At 65.6% G+C, this 23,670-nt stretch overlaps 1 protein-coding gene across 4 annotated transcripts in view; it reads right to left on the bottom strand.

Annotated features, from left to right (window-relative positions):
* Nucleotides 1–986: 986 nt before the first annotated feature.
* PARVB (parvin beta) overlaps nucleotides 987–23,670 on the bottom strand; it is an 85,339-nt gene continuing 62,655 nt past the window's right edge. For all 4 annotated transcript variants that reach the window (XM_051840923.2, XM_051840925.2, XM_051840927.2 and 1 more), the window contains exons 7-13: nucleotides 23,089–23,147; nucleotides 21,242–21,261; nucleotides 15,918–15,979; nucleotides 14,564–14,632; nucleotides 11,284–11,385; nucleotides 5,767–5,839; nucleotides 987–3,419 (exon numbers count right to left, since the gene is read on the bottom strand). In XM_051840923.2, the coding sequence (XP_051696883.1) occupies nucleotides 3,343–3,419; nucleotides 5,767–5,839; nucleotides 11,284–11,385; nucleotides 14,564–14,632; nucleotides 15,918–15,979; nucleotides 21,242–21,261; nucleotides 23,089–23,147 (462 nt within the window). In that variant the 3' untranslated portion in view covers nucleotides 987–3,342. The remainder of the gene's footprint in view (nucleotides 3,420–5,766; nucleotides 5,840–11,283; nucleotides 11,386–14,563; nucleotides 14,633–15,917; nucleotides 15,980–21,241; nucleotides 21,262–23,088; nucleotides 23,148–23,670) is intronic.

Below are 23,670 nucleotides of genomic sequence, written 5' to 3'. Positions count from 1 at the left end.
GAGGTTTGGAGCAGGGGAGTCTGCCTTGGGAGCGGAGCTGTCCTGGCCACCCGGCACACAGCCCGGGCCTGCACCTGCCACCCCATGCCAGCGGCCACCCCTCCCTGAGCTGTGACAGCTCAGTCTCCAGCCACTGCCAACCACCTGCCAAGGGCAGCACCTCCCGCAGCGGCGAACGGCTGCCCGAGGGAGCCCCGGTGGAGCCGGAGGTTGGGGTTCGTGAACCCCTGGGGGTGGGTCGCACGGGGACAAAGTCAGCTTGGAACTGGGGGTCTCTAAAGCCCAGGTTCTTTCCAGCCGTGGTTTGTCATGTCTAGGTCTTTCTAAAGCAGCACTGTCCCCTTTGCAACCAGCCCCCGAAGCCCCGGTTTTAACACCGTTTTGTAGAGGAAAGTTAGAACCCCCCGAAACACCCCCCACCTCCGACCTCTGCCAGGGCCCGAGTGGGGCCCGGGGTCAGGCCACCGTCGCGGGTCACCCAGGGCCCCTTGCCCAGCAGAGCCCAGAGGGGTCACTTTCTGGCTCTCCACGCCCCTCCCAGAGGGCAGGGAGACCCCACCCCATCCCGTCCCCGACGACCGCTCTGATCCAGCCTCTCCGGGACAGCAGCCGCGTCCGGTTCTGGTTTGGATTTGCCCTGGTCTGTTCCTTATTAGTCACCGTCTGCAGCTGCGGCTCCCCCCTCGGCTCCCCCAGCCCCGGGCGAGGCTCCAGGGCCCCAGAGCGCCCCCTCCCCCACAGCAAGGGCTGTGAGCCAGCTCTTCCGACGGGCAGCTCCAGGTGAGCTCTGGCCCCGGCGCCGAGCACCGGGCTGGCGCAAGCAACGACCACTGCGTGTGAGACGCAGACGGCAGCCGGAAAAGACGGAGGCGGCCCCGAGCCGGGAGAGCTTTATTGGCGCAAACGGCAGCGCACGGTGCCCCGGCACGGAACCCTGGGAACACGCGTTTCCTCCTGTCAGCCAGGCGGCCTCATCAAAGCGCAGCCAAGGTTTCAGAGGCTTTTATTTAATATCCAGAAATCCAAAGTGAGCGTGGCTTTAAACAATTAAAAAGACAATAAAACACTGGCCCTCGGGGGTGTTGGGGGGAGGATTCGGTTGCTTAAAAATAAAACAGCTCTGTGCTGCAGCCAAGGAGGGCACAGCGGGGCCCCGCTCGGCACTTGCATAACGCTGGCCAGTTGTCACGGGGGCTCCAGGGCTGCAGGCAGCTCCACGCCAGTGGGCGCCCTGGCTCAGGGACCGAGCGGAACCCCGCCACTGCCCGACCCCCGAGGCTTTCAGCCAGCCTCAGGTCAGAGAAAAACAGCCCCCCGAGAACGTGGCGCCAGGGGACCAGGACCTCCGCGAATCAGGAACCACGGGAGGGCTAAGCCGCCGCCCGCGATGCTGGCCCCCCAGTCACAGCGCAGGTTCAAGCCCCGGCTGCCCTGCCCCGTTCCAGCTCCCTGCTTATGTGCACGGGAAGGTGGTAGAAGACGGTCCAAGTGCCTGGGGCCCTGCCACCCACGTGGGAGACCCTGGCTTCGGCCCGGCTCAGCTCTGGCTGTTGCAGCCATCTGGGGAGTGAGCCAGTAGGAACCCTGGCACTGCTCAGGGTGGGCAAAGCAGAGCTGGCCCTGAGTCTCGCCTCCGCCTGGCCCTGGCCACACCATGGGCTCCGGCTGGAACTGGAGGTGCAGGCAGAGCTCCGAGGTGAGGGAGCCCCGAGGGGGCCCTCCTGGGAGCCACTTGGATGAGAGATCACATCCGTGCCAGTCTCCCTTCCCCACCGCCTCAGCCCTCGAAGCACAGATGGGCAGGATGCGGGCGAGAGGCCGGGGCTGCCAGGAAGCCTACACCCCCCACCCAGGAGCGGGCGGGCACAGGACGGGCTGGAGCTGCCCGCCGCAGCCGGACACCAAGGCCCGTCCCTGTCCCCACACCCTTGGGGTGAGCAAGGCAGGGCCTTGAGCTGGCCCGGCTCCAGGTTGCTGTGTCTGTGCGTGTGCGGCACAGACGGCACAGGCAGTTTGAGCCGCGGATATTTTGTCACCGTGGCTCTTTAATGTCACAGCGTCCCGCGGGAGCCGCCGTAATACCGTTTTAATTATTTCTCGCCCCTGCTGGCAAAGCCACCTCCGTCAAAAAGGCTATTTTGAACCCATCCCCAGCCTGGCAACAGCACAGGGCTGAAGGAGCATATTCAAGTGTTCTCTGCAACTCCGTGTTGGCATCCGACGTAACGTTAGCCAGCACCGGGCTGTGGCGGGGGGAGGGGCCGGCGGTGAGCAAGGCCAAGGGGGCCCCAGGGGCCGGCCCAGCACACGCAGCCGATGCAATCCTTGATCCTCCTCAGAGCCAGGGCAGCCAGGGCAAACGAGCCCCAGCGTCTTTGACAGAGATGCTGCTGGGGGTCTAGGGAGAATGATGCGAACGCTTCGTGTCCGGCTGCCCACCCGCCTCGTGGGTCCCCCCCAATTCCCCAGGCTGCGGTCCTGGCCCTGAGGACCAGGATGAGGTCAGGCAGGGGAGTCACACCGGGCACGCCCGGGGTTCTCAGGAGAGACCAGGCCCCGGCACAGCACGCGGGGAGGAGCGGCACCCACTCCTCCACCTCGGACTTCCTGGTAGACGTGGCCACCCACAGCCCTCGGGGAACCCACACGACCCCGCCGCACCCAGTCCCAGTCAGGAGCCGGGAAGGTTCTGTCGGCAGGTGCACTTCAGAGCCAGGTCCAGAGAAGCAGCCCAAGGCCGCCCCAGCGCACCGCGCACAGGGAGGGAGCCGGCGGCTGGGCCCCCGGTGCGTGTGCAGAGGCCCCACGTGATACAGCAGCGAGGTGCCAGGAGGGGCCAGGGCCACGGGCGGACACACACGTCACCTGTGGGGCTGCAGGTGCACAGCGTGACTGCACTGGAACGGCCTTGCCCCCCAGGGGAGCCCAGCCCGGGAGACGCAGGGCGGCGGGGTGGGACGCAGGGCGGCGGGGTGGGACGCAGGGTGGCAGGGTGGGACGCAGGGCCGCGGGGTGGGACGCAGGGCCGCGGAGTGGGACGCAGGGCGGCGGGGTGGGACGCAGGGCCGCGGGGTGGGACGCAGGGTGGCAGGGTGGGACGCAGGGCCGCGGGGTGGGACGCAGGGCGGCGGGGTGGGACGCAGGGCCGCGGGGTGGGACGCAGGGCCGCGGGGTGGGACGCAGGGCGGCAGGGTGGGACGCAGGGTGGCAGGGTGGGACGCAGGGGGCTTGCTCGTCCTCGGATCTCAGCAGGGCCTCTAACACAGCGCTGATGTAATTCAGGCGAAGGGGCTGAGGAGCCTGGGCGGGACGGGGCTGGGTGGGGGCGGCCGCCGGCGCCCCTCACTCCACGTTCTTGTACTTGGTGAAGAGGTTGTACAGGACCCTCAGGGTGGACTTCAGGTCCAAGTTCACCACATCTGCCGAGGAAACAGGCACGGTCGGTGTGATGTGATTTCAGGAGCCGGCCGCCCAGTCCGAGTCACGAATGACCGCTGGCCACCACGTCCAGGACGCCCCGGACAGCGCCACCCTCAGACACACGGGCTGCAGCCAGCGGTCCTGGGACCTGCCACAGGACGGGCCCCAGCGCCTCTGCGTGTGTGACGGGGGAGGGGCGTCAGGGACCCGCAGCTCCCCTGTGAGCCTCGGGGGGGGGGGGTCAGACACCCGGTCCTTCCCTGGGCTGTGACCTCAGGTCGGTGCCTCCACCGAGAGCCACCCCTGGCTGCACCCCTGCAGGTAACCACCAAGGGAGGCTGCCGGGTGCGGCCCTTCTCATGGCCAAGCCACAGCGACTCTAGGACCCCAGCTGGCAGAACTGGGGGAGCTGATGGAAGGAGACTAAGACCCCCATGGGCAACGACCAGGCCCCCGCCCATGAGTGAACCCCTACAGCAAACCAGAACCAAGCTCAGGGTACCCAGGGGCTGCGTCAGCAAACCCAGGCCTCCCCAGCTTGCAGGATCCACGCCAGCTCCCTGACAGCCCAGGCAGGCGATAGGAGACGGTGGGCGGTGGCCACGGAGCCAGCGGCAGGGGCGGGAGCAGGCAAACACCCTGGAGGCCACCGTGCTGCCCTCTGCCCTCGTCGCCTGGGGAACAAAGCGGGACACTCGAGAATCCCATGGTACCGGTGACCACAGCCAGCCCGGGAGTCCCATCCGGTGACCTGGGGGCCACACCCCTCCCCTGTGCGTCCTGAACGCTCGCCCGCTCGGCCCTGGGACCGTGAACAAGGTTCTTTCCAGCAAAGGCCCTCCGAGGGCAGCGTGGGAAGGGCCTGGCCCTGGCCCCTGGCCTCCTGCAGGCCCCCTCCCAGGGGACCAGGGTGACCCACGGGAGCCAGGAGCAGGCCTGGCTCAGCCCTCGAGGGCCCCCACCTTGGACCCACCTCCTGCAGAGGCGTGAGCCTGCTCCCCCCAACACACAGACGGGACACTGACGGGGCAGCTAGACCTGAGCCTCCCGTGACCCTGTGAGGCAGGTGCATCGTCCCCCAATCCCCCATCCCCCAGTGAGGTGTCCTGGGCACAGAGAGGTAAAGGAGCCTGCCCAAGGAAACACAGCCAAGGAGAGAAGAGTGGAGCCTGCGCTCACAGCCCCTCCCCCACGCCCTGACTGACGCTTGCGCCCTTTGACCCCACACTGATGGGCAGTGTCCGGGCCAGGCAGGCAGTGGACAGAACCCTGGCTCCCCCGCGGCTTCCGTTCTTGGGGGAGGCGGGAACAGAATCCACGAACAGCCACACACATGCTGAGACGGGCGGGCACGGAATCCCCCAGGAACCCCGAGAGGGGGGTGGGGGGTGGGACCAGCTAGGAGCAGTGGGTGGACGGGGAGGGGCTACAGCGGGTGGGCAGAAGGGAGGGGACCCCTTCCAGGGATCTCCAAAACTGGACAGACCGTGCTGCTGAGTGGATGTGGGGGAGGGGTGGGTAGAAGCTTCGCAGGCTCCACCCACTCAATCCCACCCACGGGCCCACGGGCACTGAAGCGTGCGTGGGGGTCCTGCGGGGTGGTCTGTGTTGCCCAGATCACATGGACACAGACGGCTGCACACAGGACTTATCAGTGCCTTTACCATTTGCCTCTGCCATGAGCTTTCTAGACGGGCTCGCGGGCGGTGCCGTCCACGCTGCAGAGACCCAGGGCACGGCTGGCAGACGCGGCCACCACGCGCAGAGACTCTCAAAGCGCTATTCCCAGACGAGCACCCCCAGGGACACCGGGAACCGAGTTCCGGGCGCACCCCACAGCCCCAGACGGACCTGGGCTCTCAGGAGCCCTCCTGGGATTCTGATGTGGCCCCGAGGCACAGACCCGGGTCACGAGCCGTGGAGGGAGGGAGGGCCACCTCTGGCCCCCGCCACCCAGACCCACATGGAGAGGAGGGCGGGCTCCCCGCCCCCAGGCCCTCATCCCGCAGCTCTGACGCCCTCTCAAGGCACAGAAAGCTTTTCCAGTCCCAGTGACACCTGGAGAGACACCCAACGCTCTGGGCAGAGGCCACGCCCTTCCGAGTCCAGCGGCCGCCTCAGAGCCACCGCTGCCAGCGAGGCCTCCCACTCCCCAGGACAAGGACAAAGACGCGCTGGGGCCAGCAGAGACCCGGGACGTGGGGCCAGCAGAGACCTGGGACGTGGGGCCAGCAGAGACCCGGGACACGGGGCCAGCAGAGCCCGGGGATGCGGGGCCCATGTGGGAGGCACCACGTTCGGCCCTCCAGGCCCTGTGTCCCTCCTGGGGCCTGGTCGGGGCGTTACCTTCGGGACGGGCCTTGGGTTTCTTGAGCCCTGCGTCCAGCATCAGCTCGAAGGCGAACGCCACGTTGTGCACCTGCCACGGAGGAAGGGGGAGCGTCAGGGTCGGGCGGCTCCCCCACGCCAGGCCCTGCTCCACTTCCAGGACGAGGGTGGGTGCACAGAGGCCTGAGCCTTTGGGACAGCCAGGACCATGGGAGCCCAGGGCTGGGCTCAGAGTTGGAGGGTGACATAATCACAGTTCCCACCCCCACACGGATCTGGGATTGACAGGTGCGAGGTGCGTGGTCCACCCTCGAGGGCTCACGGCCCCGAGCACCTGCTCTGCCCAGACCTTGGCCACACGATGCTGAGTGACAGCGACCCCTTTACAGATGGGGAAACTGAGGCTCACCGAGCCCCTTGCAAAGGCGTCCAGCCCTACACAGAGTGCCCTGACAGCTGCAGGAAGTGCTGTTGGGAGCCGGGTGTGGAGGGAACAGGGGACAAGGCCAGCGGCCAGGCTGTCTCTGCAGGACCCGGGGCTCTTGGGTCTGGGCAGGTGCTGTGGACACTGAAGTCAGGCCGATGGCGGCTGCCAGGTGGGGGGGCTGCACTGGGGGAGGGCGGAGCATAGTTCCCTGCCCAGGGAGCCGATGCAGCCTGGTAGCTGCTGGGGGCCCCGTGTGACTCCACTCAGCCTGAGCCTACTCCCCGCCCCCGCCCTGCCCGGGGCAGGTACAGCATCCCAGCTCCGCGCTGCGCTGATAGGACAGAGGGCACCAGCATCCAGACATGCAGGGAGGGAGGGGACAGCACTGGAGCACACGGGAGTCTGCACGCGGGGTCTGGGTCTGTTCCGTAGGACCCCCGTCTCTTCCCCACCAGGGATGCCGGGCCCCACCGGGGGACCACGCCCTGGCTCCCCTGCCCCCTGCCGACACCCAAATGCTCCAACCCCATCTGTAAAGTGGCACAGACCCTCCCGAGGCCCCATGGGCTGATGCCCACGTCCCGTCCTGGAGTGCCTGTCCCACTTCCGCCCTCCGATCCAGCACCCTGCTCATGCGCCTGGGAAAGCAGTGGAAGATGACCCAAGGGCTTGGGCCCCTGCACCCACGTGGGAGACCTGCAGGAGGCTCCTGGCTTCGGGTTGGCTCAGCCCGGCCGGGCACTGGCCACTGGGGCCACGTGGGGGAGTGAACCAGCAGACGAAGATCGATCGATCGATTTCTCTCCCACCCTCCTCTTTCAAATAAATAAATCTTAAAGAGAGAGACAGAGAGACAGAGAGAGGAAGGGGGGAGGGAGGAGGGAGGAAGGGAGGGAACAGACCGGCCCACTCCTCCACCTGTCTCCGGAGACTGGAGGAGCCTTTTGCCCAGCCAGGGGGCGACGAGCAGGGGGCCGGGTTAGACGAGGGCGCTCGGGGAGAGACAGCTCCTGCCAGCTGCCCGGGGTGCTGAGCGGCCACTACGCCCCATGGAGACCCCGCCCCCGCAGCCCCTCCCGCAATGGTGGCTGGCTCTGCCCGGCACCTCTGGGGCCACGCCCCCCACCCGTCAATCTGCCCCACAGCACAGGCTTGGAGACCCCGGCAGCCTCAGTGCAGGAATCACCTAACAAAGGCCAGGGATCGGCTGAGCTGACCACGGGAGGCCCCTGCCAGCCGCACAGCTCTTTCTGGAATCTTCCTCCAGAGGAATCTCGTGTCTCGGGAGCTCTGCCTGCACCGAGAGGGGCCCTGTGGGCCGGCCCAGAGAGCCACGACCAGCGGCTTTCACACAAAAGCCACATCTGCACCCAAGCGCCCGCTCGTTCATGTGGAGACGGGAACCTGCAGGGCCCGGACGTCTGCTCTCACGCTTTCCTAAGATTCATTTTTATTTTAAAGGCAAAGTTGGGGGTGGGGAGGAATGGAGAGGGAGAGGGAGCAGTCTTCCATGTGCTGGTTCACTCCTCAATCGGCCGCAATGGCCAGAGCTGTGCCGATCCGCAGCCAGGAGCCAGGCGCTTCCTCCAGGTCTCCCATGTGGGTGCAGGGGCCCAAGGACTTGGGCCATCTTCTGCTGCTTTCCCAGGCCACAGCAGAGAGCTGGGTGGGAAGTGGAGCAGCTGGGACTTGACCTGGTGCCCATATGGCTTTACCACTATGCCACAGTGCCGTCCCTCGTTTTTTTTTTAATCCAATGCAATTGTTTAAAAACCAAACTCATCAATCACTACACTCGAGCGGGCAGCTTGTGGGGCTGCTCGGTCCTCCCACCGGCCCTGGGTCTGCCACACGGACCCCAGGGCCAGAGCGGAGGCCCCAGCCCAGGCTCAGTCCCAGACAGCGGGGGACCCAGCCAGCTGCCCCGAGACAGAGTACAGCCTCCCTTCACGGGCTCCCAGGGAACATTCTATGGCTGTCACTGCGGCCGTCGCCCCACAGGGAGAGAAAAGGGGACGCAGGCCTGGGGGCCGCGCGGGATCCTGGCCAGGATCCTGGACTGTCCCCAGGACAGCGTCCCAGCCCGCGGGGCCAGGCTACCCGGGGGGAGGCCTGTCTGGGAAGGAACCCAGCCCCCAATGATGCTAAACACCGCTTCCGGTCTGGACCAGGAAGGGAGCCCTGGCACGGCGGGCCCCCAGGCACGCAGGGGCCTGGCTGTGTGGGGACCCCGCTTCCCTCGGGGCCTGCTCAGGGCTGCTCAGGCCCCCCGGCCCCGCCTCCGTCCAACACGGACTGCGCGTGCCAAGGCCTCTCCAATGCGTCTGACCCACCCCAGCAGGCAGGACGGGAGCGCCACTTGGCCACGACAGCGGCCGCCGGTGCCAGGAGCGGCCAGATGGACGCGGCTGTCTGCCTCCCTGACTCACGGGTCTGGCACTCTGGGGAAATGAACGACAGACGCCCGCGAGTCCGAAGCAACACAGGCCGCCAGCGCCACGCTTTGGAAAGGGGCCCTCGGCGGCCGCTGCGCCGGGCTCGCGGGCGGGGAGCCCCCGGGGGGGGCGGGCGCTGGGGGGGCCACCCCACCCAAGCCGCCGGCCCAAGTCGGCTCTGTCTTCCCTGGGAAATCCACAGATCAGCTCTGGTTGCATTCCCCAAGGTCCTTCGGAGCCTCCTCGGATGAGTGAGTGTGTGAGCGTGTGAGTGTGTGAGCGTGTGAGCGTGTGAGTGTGTGAGCGTGCTGTGTGTGAGGTGTGACAGTGTGGGGTGCACGTACCAGTGCATGTGTGTGTGCGCAGGGTGCTGTGTGTGTGAGTGCATGTGTGTGCACATATATGGGTGCTGTGTGTGGGTGTGTGAGTGCACATGTGTGTGTGAGTGCACACGTGGGTGCTGTGTGTGAGTACATGTGTGTGTGTGAATGTATGGGGTGCTATGTGTGTGTGCGCAGGGTGCTGTGTGTGTGTGAGTGCATGTGTGTGCACATACATGGGTGCTGTGTGTGGGTGTGTGAGTGCGTGTGTGTGTGTATGTGAATGTATGGGGTGCTGTGTGTGTATAGGGTGCTGTGTGTGTGTATGTGTGTATGGGGTGCTGTGTGTGTGAGTGCACACGTGGGTGTGTGAGTGCATGTGTGTGTGTATGTGAATGTATGGGGTACTGTGTGTGTATGTGTGTATAGGGTGCTGTGTGTGTGTATAGGGTGCTGTGTGTGAGTGCACACGTGGGTGCTGTGTGTGTGAGTGCATGCGCGTGTGTGTGAGTGCATGTGTGTGTGAGTGCACACGTGAGTGCTGTGTGTGTATGTGTGTAGGGTGCTGTGTGTGTGTGAGTGCACATGTGGGTGCTGTGTGTGGGTGTGTGAGTGCATGCATGTGTGTGAGTGCACACGTAGGTGCTGTGTGTGAGTGCATGCGTGTGTATGTGTGTGCACACACGTGGGTGTTGTGTGTGTGAGTGCATGTGTGTGTGCACATACATGGTGCTGTATGTGGGTGTGTGAGTGCACACGTGTGTGTATGTGAATGTATGGGGTACTGTGTATGTATGTGTGTGTAGGGTGCTGTGTGTGTGCGTGAGTGCACACGTGGGTGCTATATGTGGGTGTGTGAGTACACGGGGTGTTGTGTGTGTGGGTGTGTGAGTGCATGTGTGTGTGTATGTGAATGCATGGGTGCTGTGTGTGGGGGGGTACTGTGTGTGTGAGTGCATGTGTGTGTATGTGAATGTATGGGTGCTGTGTGTGGGGGGGGTACTGTGTGTGTGAGTGCATGTGTGTGTATGTGAATGTATGGGTGCTGTGTGTGTGAGTGCATGCGTGTATGTATGTGAGTGCACACGTGGGTGCTATGTGTGGGTGTGTGAGTACATGGGGTGTTGTGAGTGGGCAAGGGAGTGCATGCATGTGTGTGTGTGAGTGCACACGTGGGTGCTGTGTGTGGGTGTGTGAGTGCATGTGTGTATGTATGAGTGCACACGTGGGTGCTGTGTGTGTGCGTGAGTACACGGGGGTGCTGTGTGTGGGTGTGTGAGTACACGTGGGTGCTGTGTGTGTGTGAGTGCATGCATGTGTGTGTATGTGAATGTATGGGGTGCTGTGTGTGTGAGTGCATACGTGGGTGCTGTGTGTGTGTGAGTGCATGCGTGTGTGTGAGTACACGTGGGTGTTGTGTGTGGGTGTGTGAGTGCATGTGTGTGTGTATGTGAATGTATAGGGTGCTATGTGTGTGTGTGCGAGTGCATAGGGTGCTGTGTGTGTGTGAGTGCATGCGTGTGTGTGTGTGAGTGCACACGTGGGTGCTGTGTGTGGGTGTGTGAGTACACGGGGTGTTGTGAGTGGTAAGGGAGGCGTGTACCCAGTCAGCCCTCCCACCTGTGGGCTCAGACACGCAAGCACGGGAACTGCTTCGGGGAGAATCCGGCCTCCGGACTGAACGTGCGCAGCCGTCTCTGCCACCGTCCCCCGACGCCCGCGCAGCAGCCGCGAACACGGCAGGTGCAGCGCTGGGCGTCGCGGGTCTTCCAGGACGATTCAGCGTGCGCGGCAGAAGCACCACACGGCGCCCCGCAAACACGCGACACGTCTACGCGCCGACTTCACAGAAGACAGCGCTGAGGACCCCCCACCAAAGCACTGACGTGGACAGGAGGATCTGTGCACGCGCCGTCCCCTCACGGAAGGGGCTCGGCGTTCGGGGACCCTGAAGCCAGCCCCCCGGGTCCCGGGACCGCGCACTCGGTCCAGAGGAAAGGATAGAACGAATCACCCACGACGGGGGACAGGGAAACGGGCACCAGGGCCACCGCGTGGGACCGCAGACAACAGTGACGTGGCAGGGCCGGTGGGCACGAGCACAGTGGGGGAGGCGCTGGGGCGCGGTGGGGCACCGCACGCCCTGAGCACCTGCCTGCATTCCGGGCCCAGGGAGCACGGGGCCGCGCACCTACCCAGGGAGCACGGGGCCGCGCACCTACCCGGGGAGCACGGGCCGCGCACCTACCCGGGGAGCACGGGCCGCGCACCTACCCGGGGAGCGCGGGCCGCGCACCTACCCGGGGAGCACGGGCCACGCACCTACCCGGGGAGCACGGGGCCGCGCACCTACCTTCTGGTCGAAGCTGTCCGGCGTCAGGTGGAAGTTGTGGAGAGGGACAAAGTAGCCCTCGAGGAGCCCCATGAGCAGGACCAGGTACACGCCATCTGCAAACTGCACAGGGACACCGGCGGTGCCGGGTCAGCCGCCCGCGGGAGGCGCCCGCTCTGCGCCACCTGGAGAGAAACGACCCCTCCCTCCTCTCCCCGCGGAGTCTCTGGAACCCAGCTCCCTGCACCGACAGCACAGGGTGCCAGGCCCCCCGCCCAGGGCGCTGGAGGGCGGGCGGGACGAGGCGAGCGCCTGGGCCGAGCACCGCGCCCCTGGAACCAGCCCCCACCTCTGGCCCGGGGACACCAGCTCCTGTCTCTCCGGTGGCCAGGCTGCAGGGGGAGGTGGGCAGGGGGCTTCCAGCTCAGCAGAGCGAGTGTGGGCTGCTGGGGTGACCGCGTGCGGCTGGCGGGATGCGGGTGCCGGGGGAGGGGTGGGTGTCGCCGCCCTGCGAGCTGCCCCCTAACCACACAGCACTCTCCCATTCCCAGGCCCTGCACCAAGAGCCTTTCTTTGTGTGCACCCACACAGCAGGGCCCGCCCGAGGCGCGGTCAGCACTGGGCAGGGGCATGGAATGGCCCCCAGGCTGCGACACCCACCCTCCCCCCATCCTCCAGCCCCTCTGCCCACACTGCCACACTGCCTGGACCTCTGAACTCAGGACAGAATTCCAAGCAGCAGGGCCGAGTCCCCAGCCCCCCCAGGAGGGGACAGCGCGGGCGCGGGGACCTCTGACGGCAGCGCGGCAGGAGGCAGAAGGAGACCCAGGGCCAGGGATCTCCCGGCCTCGGACGCCTGCACCTGCTGGCCCGCACCGCGGCCCCGCCCACGTGCTTGTGTTCGAACAGCACCGACTTTTGCTCGTAAAACACACACCTCATGAAATTGTCCATGTGAACCGCGTTTGAGTGGCACCCGCCCTGCCGTGCGGCCGCCACCAGCGTCGGCTCCGGAACTTGGTCTCCCCAGGCTGCAGCTCTGCTCCCTCCCCACGCCTCCCCCACCCAAGGCCCTGGCAGTCCCAGTGTCGCTTTCTATGGGCTCACAGCGGTGGAGTCACACACGGCATTTGTCCTGTGTCCGGCTCGGGCTGACTTTTCTCCTGAACTCGCTAACCAACCGATGCTGGCGAAACACACGTCCAAGGTGAAGTTTACCGGCTTACCACATGCTAAGAACAGGCACGCGGTACGACCGGTACGACCGACCTCCGCAACTACCGAAGGTGAACCTCGGGGGCCGGTGCTGTGGCGCACGAGGCTAAGGCTCTGCCTGTGGTGCCGGGACTCAGCCCGGCTGCTCCTCTTCCGACCCAGCTCTCTGCTGTGGCCTGGGAAAGCAGTGGAGGATGGCCCAGGTCCCTGGGCCCCTGTACCCACGTGGGAGACCTGGAGGAAGCTCCTGGCTCCTGGCTTTGGATCGGCACAGCTTTGGCTGCTGTGGCCATCTGGGGAGTGACCAGTGGATGGAAGACCTCTCTCTCTCTCTCTCTCTCTCTCTCTCTCTCTCTCTCTCTCTGTAACTCTCTCAAATAAAAATAACTAATTTTTTTTTAAAGGTGAACACCTTAACAACTAAGTTAAGCACAACGCATGTGTGCTCAGTTTCCCCGGCCACACGTGGCCAGCGGCTGCTGCACGGGGCTGCGCCGCCTTGGGCAGGCCCCTCAGTACTGGGAGTTCTCTTGGTCACTGCCGGCCTGGGGGCGGGGGGACTTCCAGGCAGGACACACGGACAGACAAGGGGGCAGGGATGCCCAAGAGGCCGTCAGTGCCCTGACATGGGCCACAGGCAAGGGGGAAAGAGGACCTGGAGGAGGGGAGAGCGTCTCACTAAGAAGAGACCAAAGCCCCCTCCGCCATGCTGGTCCAGGCTCCTGCCCCAGCCCCAACTTGGCCATGGAGGTCAAAGCCACAAAGAGGCATGGTCACGGCTATGGGGATGGCTTGGGACCACGGGGTAGGAGGGCGGTCCTCCAAGAGGCAGCCAGGCCCTGGGCAGTCCCTCATGGGTGGATTGGGGCCATTGCCATGGCTGTAGAGGGGGTGTGCCCCCCCCGCCTTGGGCAACACAGCCTCCAAGGGCCCACCCCTCCTCTTTACAGATTCATAAAACAAACATCAGCCTGCAGCCCTCTGCCGTAGCCACAGAGAACAGACCAGGGGAGTGGCAGGGGGAAAACACGCGTGAGGCCACCCAGTGTCCGGGAGGCAGCTCTGGCCATCAGCCGGGCTCGGCTCCCCCGAGAGGCGGGCGGGGGGAGGGGGGTGACAAGGGAGGGCTTTCGTTTTTCGCCGAGTTTACTCCTGCATCGGTAATTCGCCAAACAGCACCCATTCGGAGGCTACGTGGGCAGCACGCGTGGACTGCTGGAGTCACAGATGTTTGTGAACAAGGCGCGGACGGACGACTGCGTCAGAAACGGAGCCGCGTGGGGAGGGGCTGCCCCCCAGCCCCCCAGCCCCCCAGTCCCGGGCGCCGCTCCCTCTGGGCCAGATTCCAGGCCGTTCTTCATTTGCTTTGCTTATCTGCGTTTTCAGCCGCTCTGATTGAACCTGAATTACTTTTTTAATTAGAAAAGCAAATGAGGAAAGGTAAAGGCACACAAGGCAATCGCCGGGTTTGAGCCGGATCGGGCGCCTCGGGGCCGCCTGCACCCACAGCTCGGCACCCAGCTAATCCCGGCGAGATTACCTTTTGTCTTTAACCTGAAAACTATGTCGGTGATGTTCTCTAAGCTCTGGAGGGGAACAGCTGATAGACTTCTAACAGGAGAAATAGTGGGTACCGTACTCCCCGAGGGATATTTACGGAGATTTCCTAGCTGCCGGTCACGGCGCTGCTCCATTGCAGAGAGAACAGAACATTCTAGAACAAGAGCCCCGCACAGGCGGAGGCCCCAGGCGGCCCCAGAGTGGAGGAGTCCTGACCCCTGTGGGACCCGGCCCGGAAAGAGGCTCTCAGCAGACAGCGTTCTCCGGGCGGCTGTGTGCCGGGGACTCCCCGCAAGATGGACAAGGCCGTGCCGCTGAGTGCCCACGCCCCCCGGGACGGCGCAGGCCAGAGGCCCCGGCGGCCCCCAGCTCCGCCTACCTGGAGACCGGGCTGCTGTGTGCCGGGGACTCCCCGCGAGCCGGATGAGACGGCTCTGCCGAGTGCCCACGCCCCCAGGACAGTGAGTGCCCACGCCCCCCGGGACAGTGAGTGCCCACGCCCCCCGCTGGCCCCGGCTCCGCCTACCTGGGTCTCCAGTTCTGTCACCTCCAGGTTCAATTTGTTCAGGTGCTTGTTCACGAAGGTGATGAGAGACTGCGAGGGCACAGGGGGGCGGGGACCCATCAGTGAGCTGACCCGGGACACGCTTCCCTGAGCCCCCCGCCCCCGCTGGCAACAGCAAATATGCCCGTTTCAAACCCTGGGAGGCGCCCAGGCTCTCCTGCCTTCCCCTGGGGCACCGTGTAGGACAGCAAAGCGTCAGGCTCATCAAGGGGTTTCGTCCTCACTGTCGGTGGCCCAGGGGCCCAAACCAGAGCTTTTCAAAGCAGCCGGTGGAGACCAGCTCCGCCGAAGCCGAAGCCGGAAGCAAACCTCAGCGCCGCTTGGTCGCCACAGCGCCGCAGAGATGGGAAGACGGAGAGACGACTGGTCACAGGCTGAGGAGTCGGGGGACCTGGACTAGACGCACCCACCGCGCCGGGTCTGTCAGGGCTCCTGGGGCCAGGCATGGCCGAGGGGCGGGCAGGGGACATCCGGGGGCTCACCGTGACCCCAGGATGCCAGGAGGGCTCTGTCCCAGGAGAGCCGCCAGGGCGGCTCCAGCAGCCTCCGGAGAGCCCTCCGGTGATGTGCGAGCCTGGACCAAGACTTCCAACAGTGGAGTCCAGGAATGTCACCTGTACCTCACTACAGACACGCGAGCGTGGGATACACTCCCTCCCGAGCCTCCCACAGAGATCCGAGCCACAGGTCATCCCGTACAGGCTCTGACAAGGCCTGCACTGCGCACCCATCCGGGGGACACGGCCCGAGACAGAGCAGCACGATGCCGGGGTCGGGGGTGGGGGGGGAGGGAGGAGGCAGAGCCATCTACGGCCGCCTCCCCTCTGCAGTCCTGGCGGCTCGGCGTGCAGTGAGGGGAGCCCGCGCCCCCAGCTGCCGCAGCCTCCCGGGGCTCAGGTGCACGGCGGCCCGGAGCAGCGGGCAGCCTGGTGACGCCCGCCGGGCCCCGGGCTGCAAATGCACCCTGCACTCGGGGTGGGCGCACGCGCCTCGGGGTCTCGGCGGTGGCGCCAGCCGGCAGGTTGGCCGCGGAGAGACTTCCACACTGGGGAAAGGCCTGGACGCGGTGGAAGGAGCTGCCGGAGCTGGCTCCTAACTCGGTTAGCAGAAGCGGGCGGGTGGGCAGGAAGACACGGGGGAGCCGGGAAGCTGAGTTAAAAGGTGCTAATTTTATGCACTGTAGTCGCGTTTCTGGCTGTAATTACATTTCAGTCCACGTGGCAAACATCTCAGAGATTCCAAACAGCGTCCCACCTTCCTCCCCGCAGGTGCCAGCGCCGCCGAGAAAGCCGGAGCGGGAGCACGCGCGGCTTACCTTCTTCACCACGCTGAGCTTGTCCGGGGCGTGGTCGAAGAGCGTGTCGAAGGCGTCGCGTTCTGCGGGGACAGGAGAAGGGTGGGTGCCAGCACCTGGCACCAGCCCGGATCCGGGGGCTGCTCAGCCTCGGCACTCACGCCCCCCGCCCAGCATCCTCGGGACTCCTGCCAGCGCCGGAGCTGCCGCTGCCGTGGCCTCCTGGCCAAGCCGAGCAGAGAGAGGCTGGGCTGCACGCCACGGGGCTGTGGGTAACTCAGCCGCCAGCTCTTTCAATGAAAACCGTGGGCAGCGCTCGGACCCCGGCCCGCTCGCCCCGCTCCCACCCTAGGACTCGCAAGGGTCCTCAGTCCTCCCCTCCCCCACACTCCGCTCCAGCAGGTGTCCGGGACTCCGCCCTCACCACACTGCCTCCTCCCGCTTCTCCCCTGTGCACCCCTGCCCCTGAAAGTACAAACTGGGTCACCCCTCCTCCCCACCCCCACAGCTCCTGGTCACTCAGGATAAAAGCCAACGCCTCTCCCGGGGGCTCAGCGTCACGCCCAGCACCCCCAACGACTCCACCTCGCCCACCCGGCCCGGGGCCTCTGCACTGCTGTCCCTGTGCCGCCCCAACCCCCGCTCTCTGACCCCTTAGCCAGGTGCACCCCCTTGGTGTCCATCACATCTCGTTTCTGCTTGTCACCGGGCATTAGGGACTGAGCCCAGCTCCCTGCGCTGCTCTGGCTCCCAGAACAGTGAGGGTCGGGACCGGAGACCCCGCCCCAGAATCGCTCTCCAGTGGGCTGGGGGGGGGGGCCTCCTCCGTGGGACATCACCCGGGACGGGCAGCTCACGTCTGCCCATGGGTCACGGCCATCCTCCTCCTCCCGGGTGAGCCCCAGTCATGCTCGCGGCCACTCAGCCCCTTCCCTCTCCAGCCGGGCAGGAGGCCACCTGGAGAACTGCAGCACGGACGGCTGCAGCCAGGACTCACGGCAGGGGGCTGGGTCCCTGGGGAGGGGGAGAGGACAGCTGGAAGGGCGCCAGGGCACCCTGACTTCTGTCCTCAAGGTTCCAGGAAGCAGGCTCGGGCACAAGCCCGGGAGGGGGCTGGGGAGCCCAGCCCGGGGTGGGGGGGTGGCGGCGGGGTAGCAGGTTGGAGGAGCAGGAACCTGCCTCAGGGACCCTGGCCGGCCCGAGGGAGAGGAGGGGAGAGACAGAGAAGGCCCACGGCCCGGGCAGAAGCCCCAACAGAGAAGCCGGCCAGGCCCTGGGGAGGCAGCAGCCGCACCCCTTCCCCCCACCCTGCAGCCCCCAAAGACAGTTGGTCGGCACCCAGGGAGGCGGCTTGCATGCTCAGCCCAGCCTGGGGGCTCTTCCTTGGCCCACGGGGTGGGGGTGGGGGGCAGGCGAGCGGCAAAGAGGAAGGGAAACAGGAAAGCATGTGTGCGTGCATACATGGGCGCACACGGATGCACACGTGCGGGGGGGGCTCCCCGAAGGCCCCACCTCCTGAGGCCGCTGGCTTTTCCACCACAGCAGCTGCATCTCGGCCCGATGACACTCAGCGCAGGGCCCGGGAAGAAAGCTAAATCCTGACAAAGCCGCACGCAACTTCAGATGCAGCTTAGCAAGAGCCCGGGGAGAGCGCCTGACGTCAGCGGGGTATATTTAGCTGGGCCACCGCTGGGCGGGCAGAGTCAAGCCAGGCGGGAGGCGGCACACGCGTCTCCCACGCCGGCCACCGCTCACCTGTGAGGGGCTGCGGGCACCAGGCCGGCTTTGAAGCGCCCCCGGGGAGCACCCGGCGGGGGGGACAGAAACACACCCGGGTTCAAATCCTGGGAGCCCGACCTGAAGCTCTTAGACTTTGCGCAGACAGCTTCCTTCTCCAAACCCACCTCTGCCCCTCAGGCGGTCCTGAGAGCCCACCGCACCCCTGGAGTAAGAATTAAACAGGCCAAGCCCGCAGCCTGGGCCCCAGCACCTGGAAGTCCCTGCTGCCCTGCGCCCGCCTGCCGACCACGGCACACCTGGGAGAGCCACAAGACACAGGCCTGCGCTTGGGAGGGGCCGGGCCAGGAGGAGAGACAAGCTGCAGGGGCCAGAGAGGGGCCCAGAGTCCACCCAAGTCCACCCAAGTCCAAGTGCACCTGCTGTTGCTGCAGTCGATGTTTCTGAAATCGGAAGACTTTGCCCAAAGTTCTGGGTCTCTCCCTCTCTGAGGGGCGGTGGCAAGGGTGGGCTTGTACCTGCGCCCACACCTGGCTCATCAAGCAGTGGCTTTGGGGCTGCCCCACCCCTGCCGCGCCCAGGCTGAGGGGAGGCCAGCGCTCACCAGTATATGGTCAAGCGACCCTCCGGTGGGCTGAGGGCCTGCTCCCCACAGACACTAGAATTTGGGGGCCCATGGGCAAGGACGGGATGGGGGTGGGCACAGGAAGAAAGCTTTAGGGGCCAGACGAGGGGGAGGGCATTCTAGCACAGGGAACAGAAAGCCCAGGGTTGGTGGCCTTGAGGGAGTCTGGGGGTGGCCCAGCTGAGTGGGAGACTTGGGGAGCAGTGTGAAGGGGACAGGCCAAGGGTGAGGAGGCAGTGTGCCCTCCCCCTCCCCCACAGGGTCCTGGGAAGGGGCTCTCGGAAGCCTGGGAGCAGGAGGCGAGAAGAGGCAGCCGCTGGTCCGTCGCCATGGAGACCAGGCTGCTCCTGGCTCCCCGGGTGGGCGGTGGGAGGAGAGGAAGGCGCTCCCGCCTCTGCCAGGCAGGGAGGGTTAGGAGCCAGGGGCACAGCCGAGCCCCTCAAGGGCTCAGCACGCTCACGGGTAAAGCCCAGCTCCCGGCCGAGCCCAGCAGGCAGCCCTTGGCCAAGCAGGGCCTGGCTGACTTTGGGCAGCTCCTGGAATGTCCGGCGGCTGCTGTGGGGGAAGCAGAGGAGCCGGCTCCGGCCCCCAGGAGGAGGGAGGCCGGGGGGGAAGGGCTCCATCATCTGCCAGCACACGGCGGGGGGGAGGGGGCTCTGCGTGTGATGGTGACGCCAGGCAGGCCAGCGAGGGCCCCATGCGTGTGCGGTGGTTAGAAATCAGTATGACCAGGGAGGGGCGGCAATGCCAGGACCACCTCCCCAGCACCCGACCTCGAAGCCAGGAGCTGGAGGAGCCGCGGGAGCCAGCAGCCCGGACGGACACGGGGTGCTGGAAGCGGGCGCCCTGGGCAGCTGTGAGGCAGCAAGGGAGCCCCAGAGCTGGGCCTGGCCACTCCGCAGCGAGCCAAGAAGGGGGTCCTGAGCAGGAGGGGCGTGATAACCGGGGCGTCGGGACCCACCCCAACAGGAGAACCTTCCAGAAGGGGCAGCAGAGACCGGCGTCCCCAGGAGGAAGCTGGGCCCCGGCAGAGGTGGCGCCGCGGGACCTGGCGTGGCAGTGTGGCCGCAGGGGGATGTCGGAGTTGAGTGCTGTGGTGCGGCCACCACGCAGACATGCGGCTGCCCCTGGGAGACTGGGGAGCTGGCGTCGGCAGAGGCTGCGCCGCCGGGGGTGGGACTGATGGCCCACTAGCCCATTACACTAACAGCCACCGGCCCCTCCTATCCAGAGGCAGGGACACCACCTCGCCCTGGCTCCACGGTGCCCGCCCCCCGCCGCCAAGGATGCCAGCAGCTGCGCAGTGGCCCAGGGCACAGCCACCCGGCACCGGGTTCTAACCTCGGGACCCCTGCCTGGCCCTGACACTCGCTCAGCCCCAGGGGTCTCCCCAGCTGGGCTTCCCCACCCAAAGGATCCCCCTGCACCTCAACAGGGCCCCTCCCCCTGACTCACAGATGACACGCGTGACAACGGGTGACACATGGGACAATGCCACAGAAACCCGAAGACCACACGGACACGCGCGCGCCCCACTCCCGCTGGACCTCGTGATAATGAAGACATCAGGCAGAGCTCAGCTGCTCTACGGCCGGCCCAGTCCCATGGCCGCCAGTGAGTTCCAGGGACCGAGTCCCAGCTTTGCCAGATAAGGACTTTCCAAACCCGAGAGTCCACAGGTCAGCGGCAGCAGGGTCGCCTCGGGCTTTCAGGGCCTGTGGCCCCGCTGGGTGGGATGGGGGTGACACGCCCACACCAGGAACCCTGCAGGGATGGGGGTGGCAGGCATGGGGGCAGGTGGTCCCAGTTTTACCCTGACAGCCCTGGGCTGCCCCCCAGGTACCGGGGAACTCAGTACTGGGGGATGGTGTTGGGCGTCACGGTGTTGGGGAGCGTAGCATTGGGGGTGGTAATGGGGAGTGTGGTTTGGGAAGCACGGTGTTGGGGGGGCACGATGTTGGGGGTGCGGTGTTGGGGGCATGGTGTTGGGGTGTGGTATTGGGGTTGCAGTGTCAGGGGGCATAGTGCTGGGGGTGCAGTGTTGGGGGCATGGTGCTGGGTACGTGGTATTGGGGCACAGTATTGGGGGGCACAGTGTGGAGGAGTGTGGTGCTGGGGACATGGTGTTGGGGGCTGTGGTGTTGGGGGCACAGTGTTGGGGGTGTGGCATTGGGGAGCGCAGTGTTGTTGGGCGTGGTGTTCAGTGGTGTCATGTTGGGGACACAGTGTTGGGGTGCACAGTGTTGGGAGTGTGGTGTTGGGGGCATGATACTGGGGAGCACAGTGTTGGGGGCACAGTGTTGGGGGCACAGTGTTATGGGGCATGGTGTTGGGGGTATCATGTTGGGGTGCACAGTGTTGGGGGTGCAGTGTTGGGAGTGTGGTGTTGGGGGCATGATACTGGGGAGCACAGTGTTGGGGGCACAGTGTTGGGGGCACAGTGTTATGGGGCATGGTATTGGGGAGTGCAGTGTTGGGGGCACAGTGTTGGGGAGCCACAGGCCCTGTTTGGAGGCAGCCGGCTAACTGGGCTGTGGGGGGGAGGTCTTGCCTCTGGGGCTTACAAGGCTGCCAGCAGTGATGTGGCCAAGACGGCTCGTGGGCTTTGGGAACAGGGCGGGGGGTCCTCCCAGCTGCCCCAGGTGCAGGGCACACCCTTCCTATCCACGGAACCCCCCCACAGCTCTGTCCAGGGGCAGCCTCGGCCCTCACGGGGAGGGACAGCGCTGAGCCCTAGGCCAGTGCCGCCCCTCCCACCTCAGCCCCATCCTGCTCGGCTCCTGCCCCTGGCAGTGGGACGGTCCCGCAGCCCACCCCTCCCCCTCTCTGGGCACCACCCGGCCCCTCACAGAGGGGGGTAGGGGAGGGGTCCTGTGAGCTTTCTCCAGGACTCCGAGTCACTGGGAACAGCAAGCCTGCCCAGGAGCCCCCCAACCCTGCATGGCCATGTGCACCCCAGGACCCCGTCCTCCGGGTTACTCACCGAAGCGCCCCATCATCATCCTGCAAACAAGAGCACAGGGCACTGTCAGGCGGGATGGGGAGGGGCCCAGGTGGGGGAGGGGCCCAGGTGGGGAGGGGCCCAGGCGGGGGAGGGGCCCAGGTGGGGTGGAGCCCAGGCGGGGGAGTGGCCCAGGCAGAGGAGGGGCCCAGGCTCTGCTGCCTTCCCACCCTGGCTCGGAGGCCACAGTTCCTCCCACGGCTGTGATGTATGGGGGGGTGTGTCTCCCACCCTGGACCCTGGATGACCCCCAGAGACGCAGAGGGCACCCGGGGAAGAGGCTGGCCCCCAGCGCATGCGGGGCAGCAAGGGGGAGGCCACGCCAGGTGCCCCACGCATGGGGGAAGCCCCAGCGCAGCCCTCTGGCAGGAACCGCCCGGCCGAGCCCAGCCGCAGTCACCGAGCCGGAACCGGAAGCAAAGGCAATGGCTGTCATTACCACCTGGTTTGGGGCCCGCTGGTCCCCAACATCATGACCAAGACACCACCCAAACCCAGCTCCTTGCAAGGAGCCCCAGGCCACCGGCCGGGCCCAGAGCCACCTTCCTCATCTTCGCCTGTGGGAGGGGCTTCTGGGGTGGCCCCAACCTTTGACAGACCCCAGGGGCTGGTGACTCAGGGGCTGGTCACTGCACGGGGGACAAGGACGTCCCATTTCATTAGAAGCAGGTGAGGCGAGCGGGGGCACAAAGGCTGCGGACTGCAAAGCTCCTTCCGGGGGTGTCACGAGGGCCCCCAGGAACCACACAGCGCGCTGCTGGCTTGGCCCGTTCAGTGGGGCTGGAGACTTAGATGTCTCTAAAAATGCCCCCGGCGTTGTCCCGGGGCGCGGGCTCAGCCATGGCCATCACAGCAAGGCTCAGCAGATGGCGCCCTGCCCCGGACCGAGGTGGGGCTCGCGTGCGCCCCGGGGGTCTCGGACCACCTGAACTAAGCCTGGCTCTGTCCCCACACTCCCTGTTCTTCTTCTTTTTTTTTTTTTTAAGATTTACTTAAATACTTTGGAAGTCAGAGTTACAGAAAAAGAGGAAAAGACACACAGAGAGAGAGAGAGAGAGAGCGAGCTTCCATCTGCTGGTTCACTCCCCAGATGGCTTCAACAGCCAGGGCTGGGCCAGGCAAAGCCAGGAGCCAGGAGCTTCTTCGGGTCTTCCACGTGGGTGCAGAGGCCCCAATATCTGGCCCATCCTCTGCTGCTTTCCCAGGCACATTAGCAGGGAGCTGGGTCAGAAGTGGAGCAGCCAGGACTTGAACCAGTGCCCATATGGGGCACCGGAGTCGCAGGCAGTGGCTTTACCCGCTATGCCACAGCGCCAGCCCCTCCATACTCCTCATTCTTAAAATTCACCATCCAGGGGCCAGCATTGAGGCACAGAGGGTTAAGTCCCTACAATGCCGGCATCCCATACAGGCACCGGTTCAAGTCCTGGCTGCTCCGCTTCCAACCCAGCTCCCTGCTGAGGCACCTGGGAAGGCAATGGAAGGCGGCCCAAGTGTTTGGGCCCCTGCAGCCACGTGGGAGACCCGGATGGAACTCCTGGCTCCTGGCTTCAGCCTGGTGTAGCCCAGGCCATTGAGCCATCTGGGGCGTGAGCCAGCAGATGGAAGTCTCTGTCTCTCCGTCTCTCTCTGTAACTCTGCCTTTCAATTAAATAAACAAATCTTTTTAAAAAAGCAAAAAAGCTCACCACCCGAAATGAGCAGTGAGAAATCCCAAGGCTTGGGAGAACCGCTGGGTTCTAGCATTAGAAGGGCCGCAGCGCGCGTTGGGGAGGGAAGCCTGCCGGAGCCGGGCCGCGGCCCAGGCTGGGCTCACGTGGGCCGCTTACTCTGTGGTCGTGGTCAGCTCCTCCGTGACGTGGCTGGAATGCAGCAGGCCTTCCCGCTTCTGGAAATGCCAAAACACACAAACACACACACAGACGGACGGGCGGGCAGGCAGGCGGAGAGGTGAGAGGAAGGACACGCTGGGGGCGGCCCAGTCGCACCCAGGCCCCCTCCCCACCCGAGCGCTGCCACCTATGTGGGTCTCAGGAGAAAGGCCCCACCCAGCTCAGACCCCCCAGGGGCTGCTCGTGTCCCACAGCCGGCAGAGGTGAGGCCCAGTGGGGAGGAGCAAGTGGAGAGGAGGCACCCCCAAAACGACGCGTGTGTGTGCATGTGCACGTGTGTGCGTGTGCACGCGCCGGGCGGGACATGCTGCCCCCGGCTCACACCACCTCAGAATGCCAGCTCATTTGGAGAGAGCCTTTGCAGGCATTGTGGGTTCGGACTACACTGGGTCCTAATTCCAACGGGACTGGTGTCCTTATGAGAAGACAAGAGACCCAGGTCAGAGGGAAGAGGCCCTGTGATGGCAGAGGCAGAGGCTGGAGGGGCGTGGCCACAAGCCAAGGACTTCGGCGGCCAGC

Source organism: Oryctolagus cuniculus, chromosome 11 (genome assembly GCF_964237555.1).
Source record: "Oryctolagus cuniculus chromosome 11, mOryCun1.1, whole genome shotgun sequence".
Classification (NCBI taxonomy): domain Eukaryota; kingdom Metazoa; phylum Chordata; class Mammalia; order Lagomorpha; family Leporidae; genus Oryctolagus; species Oryctolagus cuniculus.
This window is presented reverse-complemented; position numbering and strand designations above follow the sequence as displayed.